The sequence below is a fragment of the Filicampus tigris genome, chromosome 21 (assembly GCF_054856515.1).
Source record: "Filicampus tigris isolate MCC_2025a chromosome 21, RoL_Ftig_1.0, whole genome shotgun sequence".
NCBI classification, from domain to species: domain Eukaryota; kingdom Metazoa; phylum Chordata; class Actinopteri; order Syngnathiformes; family Syngnathidae; genus Filicampus; species Filicampus tigris.
In genome coordinates, this window is record NC_141237.1 from 1,138,988 (window position 1) to 1,155,026 (window position 16,039).

Consider the following 16,039-nt stretch of genomic DNA (forward strand, 5'->3'; position numbering starts at 1 on the left):
AGTGGACAAAAAAAAAATTATATATATATATAAAAAATAAAATAACGTAGCCCCGCGGAGGGCGCGGGCGGACCGGATCAGCTGAATCGAGCACTTAGCGCACAAAAGGGCCAGCAAGGGAAAAAGATCGACATCTTTCTCGGCACTTCACTTCGCCGGGCACAATTCGCCGCCGTCTGACCTTCAGCCCAATTAGTGAGCCCAAAGGGGGCGGGGACGCTATCACCGTGCAATTAGCCCGCGAGGTGACACCCACGCTACTAACGCTCATCATTATGCACTCCGCTTTTTTTTTTTTTAGGTCTTTATACATTTCAAATGAGGAACTTTTGCTCCTGTAAAATGTGCTGCCGATTGGCTGGAGCTGACTCACTGGCAGGCTTGCTATAATGCCGCCCGATGTATATTTATGACGTGAAAGCCATTCAGGAAATATGATCTTTATTTAGAAAAATACATTGCCGCACACGCGCTCGCACTCGCTCATGTGTGAATTATGACGAGTGTTCGCACCCGCCGCATGTAATATTCCCTTGTAAATTGCATCTTGTATCTAATGAAAATTTACAGGTCAGTAATATTGCATGTAGGTCTTTTACGCGGGGAGAATAACACAGTAGCGAGAAAAATATTAACAGGCAAATTATTAAAGCATAAAGCGACTGGAACAATAATATGTGAAAAATGTGCTTCGGGTTAAATTTCTACATAAATGAATTAAAAGACTACTTTGGTAAAACTAACTGTGAGAGTCGAGATGGAGTAACCCGACTGATTTGGAATGCTAGCTAATAATCCAAGATGCGTGGGGCAGATCCCTCTTTGTGTTTCTTTTGCAGGTTTTTGTTTAGCACACAAGAGGTTAGGGTTAAGCCTGCCTGTGCGCCTGAAAAAGAAGCTCAGCATGACCATGGCAGTACGAAGCCTGACAGCGGCATGCTAAACAAAAGCCAGGGAAAAAGATCAATGAGGCACGGAGTGGGAGCTCGAGAGCGGTGTTCTACAAAAATAAGTCTGAAAAAGAAGCAAGGGCAAGAGCGCGACGGGCCACAAAATCCTGAAAAAGAAGCAGAGAAAAGGAACGATGAATGCAAAGGTGAGGAACTCAGCGGAGGAAGACCCAACACAAAAGCTAGAAAATGAAGCACAGAGTGAAGTGTGGAACGCGTGAGAGCGGAGCGCACACGCGTCTGAAAAAGAGGCGCAAGGCATGGATGTGATACGCACAAAAGCCTGAAAAAGAAACAGAGCAAGAATAAAACCTTGACCAAGCGCGAGCAGCGGTGAGCCCGATCAAGAAGCACAGCGTGGTAGAAGTGAAGCATCTTGGAGCAGAATAGCGCCGCAAATGGGCAGCGAGTGAGCGCGACCGCCTCGGTCCGGTCGGCGTCTTGCCACACTTGGTCCGGGGCTTGGTCAGAAGACGCTGTCGTCCTCCCCTGCGCCATACCACGGCGACAGTCTGGCCCAGGGCGAGCCGGGAGCCGAGGCCGGCCTCCCCGAAGCGCACGACTCCAGCGAGCTGAGCGAGCCGGCCGAGGATCCCGAGCCCTCGTAGGCGTACGCCGTCAGACAGTCAAAGGGCGGCGCGCGCGGGGTCCGCGTCCGCCTCGTCCAGCCGCTCCAGGATGAATTGCCTGAAGACGTGGTCCTCGGGCCCAACCGGGTGAGACTCTCGCAGGGACATGCGGACGCTGGCCCGCACTTGGTCCCGCGCCGGCCTCCTCTCGCGTCTCCCGGGGTGCGGGCGCAGCGGGACCACCGGCAGGCCCTGGACCTGGGCGGGGTACGACAGCTCCCGCGACGCGGCGTCGGGCAGCTCCGGCTCGCCGGCCTCCTTGCGCTTGCGCCGTCCGTGCCGCCACAGCAACAGCGCCGGGACGGAGGACGCTGCACACACAACGTGGCGCCGTTACATCTTGACTTGGCAAGGAAAAAGGCAAACATCGGCAGGAGCTTGTCAGGTCTGTAAATATTGTGACAATTCTCATCTTTTTGGCTGGAAATGTCAACACGAGGGATGTTAAAGGTCACGGACAAGGTTTGCTTTGACTGCACTTGTGAAGGGACCAAAAGTTATGGAACGAATCAAATCTCTGCCTTCAAAAAGGCTTTGGTCGCTTTCACTGTCTGCTTCGGGTCATTGTCCATCTGCACTGTGAAGAGTTCAAAACGGCAGAATAAGAGCAGACCAGCAGACTGCCCAAAACACTTGCCAATACACCTCGCTGCTTTTGTCAGCGGTCCAGAAAGACAAATTGGCCGCCCTACTTGGCCACGGAACAGCCGACTGTTCCTCAACTTTTGGTGGCTCCAAAAGTGAGAAGCATACTTACCAACTGCCGTCGTTCTCACACCATGTACCCGACGCGGATGTAAAAGTCTAAAAAGCCGTGCGGGCGTGCGGGTATTTGGCGCCAAAAAGATGACAATCGTGTTCCTCTGCCCGACTGCGGGCTTTTTAGTTTGTTACGAAGAGGAACGCGCATTCAAGTCAGGACTCCACGTGACATTTTCATTTCCCCGCGCATCGTAAGAAATAGGGGTACACTAGTAGGACTGCAATATGGAAAGACATTTGAGTATCTGTTGGATATCGACCGCTTATCAGACACTTTTCTGCAAGTATGCAATGCCACCTCGCCGAGAAACCCGCCTTGGCCCGTTGGCCTCCTTAGCGAGGACATTGAACGGATGTTCAAAGGACCTTCTGGAAAAGCGCAAAGAGCATTTCTCGGGCCGTTCTTCCACAGCAAACTCATCCAGCAGCTTGCTTTGTGCGCTCGGAACGTGAGGGAACCTCCCTCGCGCTTTTCCCTTCAAAACCGGAAGCATACTAGATGCCAAGACGAAGAATTATCAAGGCTTTGTCCGACGGCTAAAGCTGTTATAAAAGCGCTATGTCAATAAAGATGTATTGTATTGTATAACCCCTGATTGAAGAATTATTGAATTCAAGAGGTGTGTCCCAATACTTTTGCCAGATAGCGTATGCTGCCAAGCAAGGGTAAGAAAAAAGAAAAAAAAAAAAAAGAGCACCTTAGAGGGAGATGCGCCATTGTAGTTCAAGCGTGTTGCACTGACGGGCTGCAGCAGCATTTGTTTTTCTCTTTTTTTTTTTTTTTTTTTCTGCAGCCATCCTCTCATCCGTCAGGGGTGTTAGCATAGCGGGCATCGCCATTAATCTTTCATAGCGTGGGCGCGGGGACCACACCGAGCAGCAGAGGTCATAATGAAGCTCTTCACTATGCCGGAGACGTCAGCCTGCGTCCGCAATGCATCTCGCCACCGTCGGCTTTGGGCATTGTGAGAGCGCGCTCGCATTGGAGCTGGCAAACGAAAGGCCGTCACTCCCGCTGTTAGGAGACGTTTGTGCGTACTTGCCATGGCGGCGGCGGCGGCGGCGGCGGCGGGCTGGGACGCTCTACTTCAGCGGATCTGCTGATAAAGCAAACCAACAAATCCACACTTTTTTTTTTTTTTTTCTTCTTTTCTTAAACGGGGCGGGTGCAGGGAAAAATGCTTTTAATTGTGGCCTCAAAACGCAGTGGTACTTTGAACTTGCGACCAAGCTCATGAACTTCATTTACACTTAGGCTGGACCCCCACTATTCACGGGGTAGTGGGCCAACTGCGAATAGTGACATGCTGCAACTAATTGATGAGAAAAAGAGGGGGATTGGGAGAAAAAAAAAGAAAAAAAAAGTGACTCATCTTGGGATCGGGCAAAATATGAAATGTGACTAAGCATGGGGCCGCTCGTGAATGTTTTTCTCCCTTCGGTCACGTTTGACACTTTCACTGCGCTTCTTTTACTGCCGATCTCATATCGTGCTTCTTTTTCAAGCTATTCTGGAACACAGTTAAGAGTCATGCTTCTTCACGCTCCGGCCATCCCGAGTTGTCGCGGGCTCACCTGCGGCCAAGAGCAGGCACGCGAGAAGCGCGACGAAGGTCGGCAAGCTGACCCCCATGGACAGGGCCAGGGCCTCCACCCCCCCGGAGGGGCAGTGGCCGGCGGGCTGGCAGCTGCACACGCTGACGGTCAGCGTGGCGGTAGTGGACAAGGCGGGCGAGCCGCTGTCCGTCACCACCACGGGCAGGAGGTAGCGGCTGCGGTCCCTGCGCGTGAAAGTGCTCCTGCGTGCCACGATGCCCGCCGTGTTGTCTGCAGGCGACGGGGAGGGGAAGGGGGAGACGCTTTTCAGTCAACGCGCTTGAAAAAAACATGTGAGTGCTGATATTTTTAGGGGGGGGGGGGGGGGGGGGGGGAATAAGCTGCTCGGGTGAATATGGAACACATTTCAAAGCTGAGAGAGAAAATCAAATATTCAGCATGTGTAAAAGCACATTTGGAATATCTGTTCCAATACTTGCTGGAGCTTTAAGAATGGAACATGGCACCAAGCGGACGGGAGATTGAGCGGCGGCCGCTCATTTCATGCGCAGCTCAAGCTCCTTCCTTTTCACAAACAACAAAATTCACTTTTGTGCTGCATTTTCCTTTTTCAACGCGCGGTGGATTGAGCAGCGGGTTTCCCGCTACCACGCCGCAATTCCAACTCGCATTTAAGAAACAACAACATTGTTTAGCATTTCAAAGTCAGGGTGAAGACGTTGCGGCATAACATTTTCATAGCACGCATCCAAAAATATTTTCCGACTCATTATAGCAAATGCTACATTTTTCCTTCCATTGAACTTGATTCTCAAATTTCCAAGCAGGAAAACTGCGATCGTGTCCTGCCCTCAACCTTGTCCAGATCCACTGACGCATTTCGCCTGCGTCGTTGTGATTGGTGACCAGCGATAAAAAAGCCACGCAATCCATGCGAGGGGGTTAAGGCGACAGGACCTTGGTTATCCCGAATGGTGAAGTTGGGATTGATGTGCTTGTCGGGGACCGCGGAGAAGTAGAAGTGGTGACCCTCAGAAGGCTGGTCGGCGTCGGTGGCGCTGAGCAGCTGAATGAGCTGAGACACAAAAAGACACGCGAGGCCTGAGAGGCCGGCACGCAAGCGGCAGGTCCGCCAGCAATGGCGTGGACGCGCGCAGCGACGCCGTGCGGGTTGCCAATGCCTGCGGCAAGTCAAACAACACAAGGCAGGACGCGTTGCTGCTCACGACCAACGCTACTGACGAGGCCAATATGAGGGAAAACCAGCGCAGGAAATCATCATCTCAAGACACGTTAGTACTGACGACTAACTTGACTGACTGACATAAACGCATCGGAAATGAGATCACTCAGTCAACGATCGTCACGGGGATGCTTGGAGTTGAACCGTACGAGTCATCAAGGTGAACCTTTTTTGGCGTAAGATTAAAACACCCCTGCATCATACATTTCTGGGGGTAAATGGATGCATTTCATGCACAGGATCTTGTGGGAATCCCATTTTGGAAATCAGCGTCGAAAATAAGCTCCGGGACTAATAAGGCGATTTATGATTTGTTGACCAGTGTAATTGGATCCAATTTTATTTTGCCTTTAAGTGCATTGCAAAAACATTTCTTTCCAGATTACGGTTTATTAACCAATTATTGTTGTTTATTTGGTATTGTTTAGAGATTTAAAGAAAAAAAGCAACTATTAAGCAATAACACACGAGAGGGATCAATGTTGTCCTCACCAACCTTTTTGACACCGATTGACTTACTAGCTCCGTCATTGTTTTCCAAAGTCAAAGCAGATGTTGGCAAATGTCATATTTTTATCCACCAAAAAAGATAACTAGTCTGCTTTCATGAACGACTACAGAAGTGGGAGGGTAATTACTAATCCTGAAATCAGAGGAATTGTCAATTTTCATGCTAATGGCTCTTGATATCGATTAGTTGTCGATGAATTTTGACACCTCTATTAAGCAGTGCGCATGCCCCATTGTTAGTGACTAACTCGATCGTCTCAGACGATGGCTCTCTCCATGCTTCCTCCCGGGTCGACGCGAGTCAGCGAAATCCAGATAGACAGTACAGCCAGTTGTTAATCGCGAGCATATCAGCGCTCGATCACGTCCGTACCTCTCCGGCCTGCGTCCCCTCGCAGATATACGGCTGGTAGTGGCCGGCCAGCTGCGGCGCGTTGTCGTTTATGTCCAGCACCTTGATGGACGCCATGACCGAGGAGGAAGAACGCTTGTGCGCTGAGAAAGGAAGAGCGGCGAGACGTTACCACTAAGACTGGACCTGCCGCATCGCACTGGAGACCGATGAATGTTTTTGGTGGCGCGCCGGCACAAAGACTTACTGGCTTCCTTGGCGACGACCGTCAGGTTGTGCCAGGCGGACGTCTCTCGGTCCAGAGGCCCGGCGATGGTGATGGTTCCATTGAGGGGGTCGATCCTGAAAGCCTTTGCCGCGTCGCCGTGTTTATCAAAGTAATATCTGGTGGAGGAATCGCAGGCAGGCGTCGACATTTTTTTTTCCCCCCGCATTGCTGTAGGATTATTTTGTTGATACTTCACCCACCCCATAATCATGAGGGTAAGATCTACTGTCTATGCACACACGTACAAACATACAGTACACGTATGCACAGTGGCCCAATACTTTTGGCAATATACCGCAAGAGTGAAGACGCCACGCTGAAACGTGCCTTTGTGTGCCTAACAAATGGAGCCATAAAAACGTCCCCGTACAAGACAATGGAGGCATCCGTATCCGTCCAAACAAGCAGCACGTTGACATCACAGTACAGTAGCGGTGCAATCATCTATTATGTGTTATGGAACGGAATTAACCCAACGAACGCCCTACAATGAATCACATCGGGCCGGCCAATATTGCCGCTAACAACGCGGAAAACAAGAGCAAACTTCATCATTTTTAGTGGAACTCTGCAAAGCCCTAAAATGTCAGCCAGGATGTATTCATCACGGTGACAGCGTCACCAAAGGGACACTAATGGACGGCGGGCGGCGGATGATGTGCGGCACCTGCCACTGGCGTGCTTGCCGCCGACGGACTCCAGGCAGGAAAACGTGCCTCACTTGCAAATGACAGCAAATCTCAATTCGCTACGCAGCCTCGCAGGGCGCTTTATTACATTCCCGCGTCCTGGCTAACGTCGCTTTGTGATAATACCGTAAAAAAGATAGGAAAAGCCTGTGAGGTATGAAGAAAAGAAAGCACGATGATTTATTCAGCGGGGCTCATTTCCAACTAAACTAATATGTGATAAATATGATGCGGATGCAGAGATCAAGGGTAAAAACCGATGCACCCAGGAAGTAACACCATTTGAAATTGAATCATTTTTCATTGCGCGGAGGGAAATAATCCATGTATCATTTGTTCTTTCCATTTTCAAACCGCAATCCAATTCAAAAATGCCAAACAAACCACGTATTTTTCACAATTGCATTTTACGCTCAGATCAAAAGTATGAAAAATGGGACACAAGACCGAGCTTGATTTTCAGTCTTGATTTCTTCCGTTTACATGAAAACGCCCCAACGTCTGCTTACAAAAGATAGTAACGATACGTACGCTTGGTGGCCACCACAATCAGACGACTGAGATGTTGTTGAAGGAACAACACCAAGACCAATACACAATGAGAATACACTTTAACATTTTTAAAAATTAAACCACTGTGACATGGATCTCCATTTGAACATTTCATTGAATTATTTTGCCTACCACTAAAGGGAGCCAGCCCTTTAGTGCACGGTACTTAAAGAATCCCTGCTCTAAAGAATACATCATTGTCTGTCCATTGGATTTTTGCTACACAGATTGAGAGACTACGCCGCCATCGTTTAAAAGTTACCTGACGGCGTCGTTGGCGGCGTCGGCATCCCGGGCGCTGACCACGCCGATGGCAATCCCTGCCGCCACGTTCTCCGCCACCTTCCACTCGTAGAGTGCCGAAAGGAAGACGGGCGGCTCGTCCACGTCACCCACCATGATCTTCAGCGTGGTCCGGTCCGAGAACTCGTCCGGGGACAGGAAGCGGGGGTCCACTTCCTCGTTAATGGCCTCCGCCACCATCACGTAGCGGCGCTTGGTCTCGTAGTCCAACGGCTGCAGTGGGACATAGGCTTGTCATTTAGTCACCCACAAGAAGATCTAAGTATATTTTCAAACATTTACATTTCATGACAAAGATTTGGAATTACAAAGTGACGTGATCACCGAGGGGTGGTGCCCAAGCACCCTCTGTGATTCTGATCATGACTGTAAAAACCATTTCCGATTGTCCCCAAATATGAAGAGACTTTTATTGGAGTGGGACTGAATCACCTTGGCCAGCAGAATTACTCCCTCTTGTGTCAGCAGGTCGGTGTGTATGGTGAATGCGGCATTCTCTTCCAGGTCCAACTGCAGGCTGTAGTTCATCTTGGCGTTGATGCCAACGTCGGCGTCGTCCGCCTTTACCCTGCCCACGGTGGTCCCCACCGCAGCGTCTTCGGGTATGGCGAAGGTGTATAGATCTGAAATGAGAATGATGGATATGTGTCAACGGAACATCCAGGAAAGGGCCTCCATATGTAATGTTTACAATTTTCGTGGTTAGGATTTTATTATTGATTGCATCCGTGTTGTCATGTCATGTGACAAAACAGAGGTCACCGTTCAGACACAAGTGCAGCAATACAACATTTATAAGCGTCCGCGAACGCGGACGTGACGACGACGGGTCCTCGTCTCACTCCTGCAGAATTGATTTTTTTCCCGGAGCATCCCATCGGCGAGCTTTATCACCGGGAAGGTTTGTTTCCAAAGGTCATAAAACGACGTGTGAAGGATTGGAGCCGTCCACGGGGCGACATGCAGATGAGCCGGACGAGGACGCCCACTACCCCCGCCCCCTCCCGTCTTATTGCTTTTCATTCCAAAGTCGGAAGTCGATGGATTGATAGATTGCCCCCATTTCTGAAAAAACAATGAGGCAACAGACAGACAGGCAGATAGCCAGATACATTGATAGTTGGATAAAAGTCTGGTCGTAGGCAATAATCGTCAACATGTCCCGCACTTGTTGTCAGAGACTACATAACGGTTGACTTCAGTCAGACTAGGCTCGCCTCGCTTGCGGTGGCCGTTCATGGATTTGTTTTTCCCGGTTTTCCACGGAAGTGGGACTCACGGTGCTGGAAGATGGGCCCGTTATCGTTGATGTCGCTCAGGCTGACGCTGACGGTGGCGGAGGCCGAGTGGCCGCCGCTCAGGCCCAGCATGTCCTTCACCTGGACCACCACCAGGTACTGCTCCTTGGCCTCGCGGTCCATGTCGGGCCAGGAAGTTACGATTATCCCTGCGGGAGCAGGAAGTTAGGAGAGGAATGATGACCCTACCGATCTCAACAAGAACAACCGTACGTGAATGAGCCAATTCTTGGTTAATTAGTTGTTATAAAATGCATCGGAAGAATTGTAAGGTTGACTGCGTAGGTTAAACTATGCTTTAGGCCAAACGGCCACCTAAAGCCGCCCGGGTTCAGGCACTGCATTGCATTTAAACACGTGGCGGCTCATTAAAGGTCAACGGCGTGTGTGGGAAGCGCTGCGAGGCATAACAATGATCTGGCCATGGTGGGGAGAGCAACCGTTTTGGAAAAGTAGCATGATAACATCAATAAATGAGAGCTACATTTAGAAAGTGATTTGAATGAAGAGGAAGGGAGTAACAACTTCTCTCCCGTCTTTGGAATCATCCATCCATTCTTTTTTTTTTTTTTTTTACCACTTCTGCTGGTCAGGGTTGTGGGCAGGGAAGTTGGTTCATCCCTGTTAAATGGTGGCAAAGGAATGCTACACCGTGGCTAGGTTGCCAATCAATCACAAATTTCGATGGACACACCTCACAGTCACTTAGTGGGACCTGAACCACCACATGAATAATGTCCTTCTACTATTTTTCCTGCTCATGGTCTCAGGGAAGTTGGTCATTCCCAGTTAACTGTGGAGGAAAGGCAGACTACACCCTGGATTGGTCACCAAATCAATCACAGTAGTGCATTTGTACAAGAGCCAGCCAAGCGTACGGCTACACTATCCGTCACTATCACCTTCATCCATCTAGTTTTTAGCGCTTAATCTGGGATCGGTCAGTCACCTCAGAATGGAATTCACATCCTCAAGTCATCTGCATGTAGCGCGACATGATCAGTTTGACCTGACATTCAGTGTCGCACCTGTCTTTGGCTCCACAGAGAAGTAGGGCTCCCCCTGCAGGATGGAGTAGATGAGCTTGGCGTTGTTGCCAAACATGGGATCGTCAGCATCTGTGGCCGTCACCTGGACCACGGTGGTGCCTGTCGGGGGACATGGGGGGGTGCAGTCAGATAGCTGGGGGCAGCAGTTCAACTCAACAAGGGAATAAAGGGATTATGACAGGCTTTTTCCTGCATGTAAAACTTGTAAAGCCGCCACCGCAGCCTAATTTTGGGCCAAAGCCGGCTTGAAAAGCTCATGAAAACGGTTATTGTACGTACTGTATTGGATGTTACTTTTAAATGAAACAGCCATACGTCATTCCTACAACCGCCGATGAAGTCGATAAGAACCACCAACGACAGATTTTCTTTACGACAGCAAATGTGCCAGACGAATTATGGATGATCAAACAAGTATGACTACAGGGAATCCTCGTTTTACGAACGAGTTCCGTTCCTTCACTGGCCATGTAACACGAATTTCCGCGTAAGTCGGATTTGAAGTCGAAATTTACGTCAAAATACTTTGTATAAAAAAACGAAAATACATTCAAATAAAATAATAAGATGCTGTACTTAGCATTACTGTGTCGCCGTACACCAGGAGTCTTCAATCCTGTTCCTCGAGGGCCGGTGTCCTGCCTGTTTTCCATCTCTCCCTGCTACAGATATCCACCAAAGGTCTGCAGAAGCTGGATACCGATCCCGATCATTTGAATCAGGTGTGTGTTGCAGCAGGGACAGATGGAAAACAGGTAGGACACCGGCCCTCGGGGAACAGGATAGAAGACCCGTGCCGTACACAGTGGGTTATTCAAATGCCGGAGCAACTCTGTCCGCTCAATCATGTAAACGGGATATTCAGAATGTTTCACAAATCGGAATTTTGACTTTAACCCGAATATTGACTGCGTAGGAAGAGGCACGGGCATCGTGGAAACGTCGTAGGTCACGTACGTCGTAATTCAAAGCGTGCCTGTACCTTCTTTTGCAACCAAGCACACTTTTCAGAGATGTCTTATAAAATACTTAAGTACTTTTCAAGGTGAGGATGGGATTATTGCTTTAAGAAAAAAAAAGTGCCGTCATTTTACTTTTTTTTTCAGCGTTATGTGCCAGTGCAGCTGGGCCGGAATGGCCCGTTGACAAAACGTCCGTGATGGGTTGCCTTGTAAGGCTTGGCCTCTGCAGCCAACCTCGTGTTTTTAAAATCACCTCCTGAGCCTCTTTCCGCATGTTTCGTATTCGAAAGTCGTCTGCGTTCAAGCGTCGCCCCGCTCCCTCATTCCGAGCCAAATACATTATGATTTATTAGGAGGGAGATATTATACTGCAAAAGGCAGATTACACATAAATTGAAATGCTAATGTTTGCGCTATGAAAGGGCAGCGGCTGTAATAACATTACTTAAGAAGAAAAAGGCATCCGAGCCATGATAGAGAAAGCAATACATTTAACTTCCTGCATGTGGACAGATGACAGACATTCATATAACCTTCTACTTTTAATCTGCAGCCAGGATATAAATTTGCCTTGAAAAGCGCATCTGCGGAAATAATAATAAAGAATTTATTTACGATGACTGTGGTGAGGCTGGGATGCCGGGCGGTAGCGCAACGCTGTTGCTTTGCTAACACAATGCAGCGCAAAGTAAATGTTATGCTAACGTACTTATGGAAGTGTGAAACTAATGTCACAGTGCTAACAAATTTACGGTTTTAAAAAGCTAACGTTGCAATGAACACATTTCATATGATGATGATAGCCTAACTTGTAGTCAAGTAAAGCTAAGGTTGCTATGCCAACATATATTCGCTCTAACAAAGCTAATGTTGCTATGCTAATATACTTATGATAGAGCAATGTTAACATTATGCTACCTGACTCGTGCAAAGCTAGCATTGCTAGGCTAGCATTCATACGGTAGTGCAAAGCAAACATTGCTATACTAACATACTTGGGGTATTTATAGCTAAGCTAATGTTGCTATGCTAACATACATCACACTGAGTTGTAGTTGCAGCCCGAGTGTAAAGTGAATGTTGCTATGTTGTGTAAAGTGAATGTGACTATTATTTTTGGAAAATCTAATACCACTATGCAAAGCTAATGTGGCTAATGGACAAACAAAACTATAGCCTAGTATTGCAAACATAATGTTGCTATGCTAACATCACATTGAGTCAGTGTGCCAAACGTACCAGTCGGGCACATCTCGGGCACGCTGGCCACGTACGGCTGGTTGTAGAACTGCGGCGCGTTGTCGTTGATGTCCTGCACCTTGATGATGAACTCCGACTGGGGTTCCTCCGGCTCCCGGGAGAGCCTGTTGATGGCTTGCGCTTGGAGCACGTAGAAGGCCTTCTCCTCGCGGTCCAGCTTCTTCAGCGTCCGGATCTCGCCCGAATACTCGTCGATCTCAAACATGTCGCCGGCGCCTTCCCCTGACAGGATGTATTGGATGCCAAACTCCCCGCGGTCAGAATCCGATTTCAGCTGCGTGACGAAAGCCTCAATGAGTTTTGAGCGTGAAGGACGTGGCGGGGGTTCAGTACCTGGCCGATGACGCGAGGCGTGGGGTCTTCCTCCGGGACAAACAGCTGCTTCCAGATCCAGCCTCTCTTGTGGCGATGGTGCTGCCCGGTGGACTTTGGGCCCGTGGACAGGGCCGAGCGGTGGGCCTCCGGGCCCTCGGCGATGCCGTTGGCGTGGCTCAGCAGGGACAGCAGCGTCAGGGCTGCCAACACGCTCCTCACTTGAGTGTCCTCTGCAGCTCCCATGCTTGCTTTAAACCATCCTGTCATGTTGCGGGTCAAATTGAGCCATTTTAAAGTGCTGAATAAAATAGAAACATAGAAATAAGAATTCCTATTCCACTTTAGTATGTTTGAATTGAATCATTTACACACACACACACACACACACACACAAATCTAACATGCATCTTTTATGCGTGATACATTTTATTGAATCATTACCATTTAGATTTAAATGTTCCTTTATTTATGCGCAGTTTCAATGTTCAAACTGTGCATGATGCTAAAATTGGCTCACAAACATCTCATTTTGGACAGATGAGCTAGGTCAATGAGGTAATAAATAAATACAAATTGTGGACAAATTAAGCCAGATGTTTCCATCATATTTTTCGGCCCTAAATTCAATCCCAGCGCATCTCAAATTTGAAAGGTTATTTCTTTTCATTTCAACAAGCGAGAGAAGAGTCTTACCATACAGTACTTGGATGAAACTTTTTTTTCTTCTTAAACAACAACAACAATACAGCACCCCCTTTGGCTCAATAATGATTTGTTGCACTTAATCCCTCCCACCGCTCCCCGACTGGCAACCTGCACAGGGCAACGCGCTGCCTTCCAGCGATACACTGTACAGCCGTCATGTAAGCACCGTACCTGGCTTCAACCAGGACACGTGGAACTTTTCTTAACTTCTGCCACTCACCCCCAACATAATATGACTAATCCCAATCATCATTTTTGCCGCCTTCACTGGTAACCCACTGTTTATGTTGGCAAGAGTTATCCGACTAGCTTTTTTTCCCCCCAGGTGGTCAGAGACAGCCCCACTGTCCTCTGTTTGAAATCGGACAAGAGGAGAAAACTGCTTTGCCATGTGCGTCTCTGCATTCACGTTCTGGGCCTACCAAAGAAACACACAAGAGGAGGTTGTAAGCGTCGAATCCCTCATGCCAGCGGCCCAATCTGTCGGCGTCCAGGCAGCAGCGTTTCCCATCTTGTGTGCGTAGTCATGGCCCTGCAAATTGTGTGAGTGACACAGAGAGGAAAAGAGAATGTTCTGTACAGTTCGCAGAGATTGCAGAATGAGCATATTAAAGATGCAACGGTCTCAAAAGCAAAACATTAATTATGCCAACTACATTAGCAAGCTCTCTGCACTTTGTTGTACAAATGTGCGTTAAAGACGTCGGGGGGGCGGGGGGGATGGGGAAAGTCTGTTGTGGCGAAATTGGCTCAGTTTCATTAAACGCTGCGTGGAAATTAAGCGCACATGATAAATGGTTAGCAAACAAGCATAGCAATAACAAAATATGAATATATAGAGTTGATTAAACAGTGATGGATGATTGCAGGGTATAAAAAACAAGATGCACACTTTGTAACAATTAAATTGAATAGAATGAATACTTTCAGGAACAGGATGTTTTTAAATTTGCTTATTTAGTCACTAACATTTTGACAAAGGCGCTGAGTGATGGCGTAACATAAGTTCGGATTGAAAAGTGCACTTTTAAAAAGAAATAACATATTTGTGCTGCGATGTCAGAGCGGTCAGCTCATGTTATTGAAGTAAAATGTCACTATGCTAGCATACAGTACTTTGGCTTGGAGTGTAAAGCTAGCATCACAATGCTACCAAAAGTATTGCAATTTTAATGTTGTAACTAAACACACCTATGGTTGTGAAATGCTAATATTGCTATGCTAACACACATATGGTATTGCAAAGCCAACACTGCTATGCTAACGTGTGTACAGTCAAGTCAGTCGGTCTCATTCACTAATAAGTGCGTAGAAATGTTTCAGTGTAAGCTGCCGCTCAATTGAACAACGGGCGAGTAAACAACAACAAACGACATTGTTCATCCAGAGTTTGAGCCCGGTGGCTCCAAACGGTGCGACTTTGGCTCCCCTCGCACTCTTGACCTGGTTGTAATCACAGCATCGACGCACGTCTGGCCGGGGAGGCATTGATCTCATTACGAGTCTTCATTAGTCAGCTGCGGGCTCGCATGCAGTGGCACACCAGACGCCCACCCCCCAAAAAGAGCACGGACAATAGCAGACCTTGTCTCCTCTCCACTCCAAAGTGGACAAAAGGACCGTTTTCAGCAAGTCTCATTCGAAAAGACAAAAAAAAAAAAAGCAGCAAGACAAAAAGGCTTTTTGTTTCTACATGTCGCAGTTTCCGTCGGGCGACATCTTGACAGAGTTTCAGATGCACCAAAACTGCGGTTTGACATGTTTTGAGATCAGATCGACTGGAAACTGCAATACTTGTTGACACCCTAACGTTGCGGTTGGGGACTGTGCTGATTTCGACTGTGCAAGGAGGTCGCTATCGTGACTAAATAGTCGATGACACACATATGACGTGACGTTCACAATGCGAGCCCGAGGGCACCTTGACTTCAATTTCAGTCAACAGCAGGCAGCGGTAGGGGATCAGAATGGCTGGGCGGATGGATTAATATGCTTCATTCTTATGTCACAAATGCAATATCATTCTGAAAACCATGTTTGGAATAGTGGGGACGGATGGAACATATCAAGGCAACTGAATTTTTTTTTTGCCTTGAGTTCCTCTTTAAGTGCACAGGTGTAAATAAATGATCATTTTGCCAACAAAAGCCTTTTCTCAGTCTTGTTTTTGTTGTTTTATAGTTTGAGGCATCACACCAGCTTCAAAGTCACTGTTCCGCTTGTTTCTTTTTGCCAAAAGCTCATTTTCTCTGCTTTTTGTTCAGAAAAAAAACCCAAGTTCTACTGCTGATTAGTGAAGAACAGAAAAAGTCACAGAATCTTTGATCTTTGTTTTGTTAGATTTGGTGCTTACATTATCACAGACGGCAACATTCTCTAGGTCAATGAAAATGCTCTAAAACAGCTGGCAACCCCGTTCGAGGATCTGCAGACGTTCTGGGGAGTTGTGGTACTTAAGACAACACTTGTAAAAACGCAAAAAACTTTCCCACTTAACCCACGCAAGCTGAACCCACTCGTGACGTCTGGTGTCACGTGGAGAACAGTAGCACACGCTGTGATTGATTTACTATAGGAACCTTTACTTTTACATCCATCAATTACACACGGATAGCGACGCGCCCCTGTGCCCAAC

General features: G+C 48.0%; 1 protein-coding gene across 1 annotated transcript in view; it reads right to left on the reverse strand.

Moving 5' to 3' along the window:
- Positions 1–424: 424 nt before the first annotated feature.
- The window catches only part of cdh19 (cadherin 19, type 2), a 71,739-nt gene continuing 56,124 nt past the window's right edge, over positions 425–16,039 (reverse strand). Inside the window, 13 exon segments of the mRNA XM_086021326.1 lie at positions 425–1,596; positions 1,598–1,890; positions 3,917–4,168; positions 4,856–4,973; positions 6,025–6,146; positions 6,251–6,387; positions 7,775–8,028; positions 8,248–8,438; positions 9,095–9,262; positions 10,142–10,261; positions 12,364–12,658; positions 12,718–12,959; positions 13,827–13,936. Coding sequence (XP_085877452.1) covers positions 1,417–1,596; positions 1,598–1,890; positions 3,917–4,168; positions 4,856–4,973; positions 6,025–6,146; positions 6,251–6,387; positions 7,775–8,028; positions 8,248–8,438; positions 9,095–9,262; positions 10,142–10,261; positions 12,364–12,658; positions 12,718–12,942 — 2,355 coding nt within the window. The 5' untranslated portion in view covers positions 12,943–12,959; positions 13,827–13,936 and the 3' untranslated portion in view covers positions 425–1,416.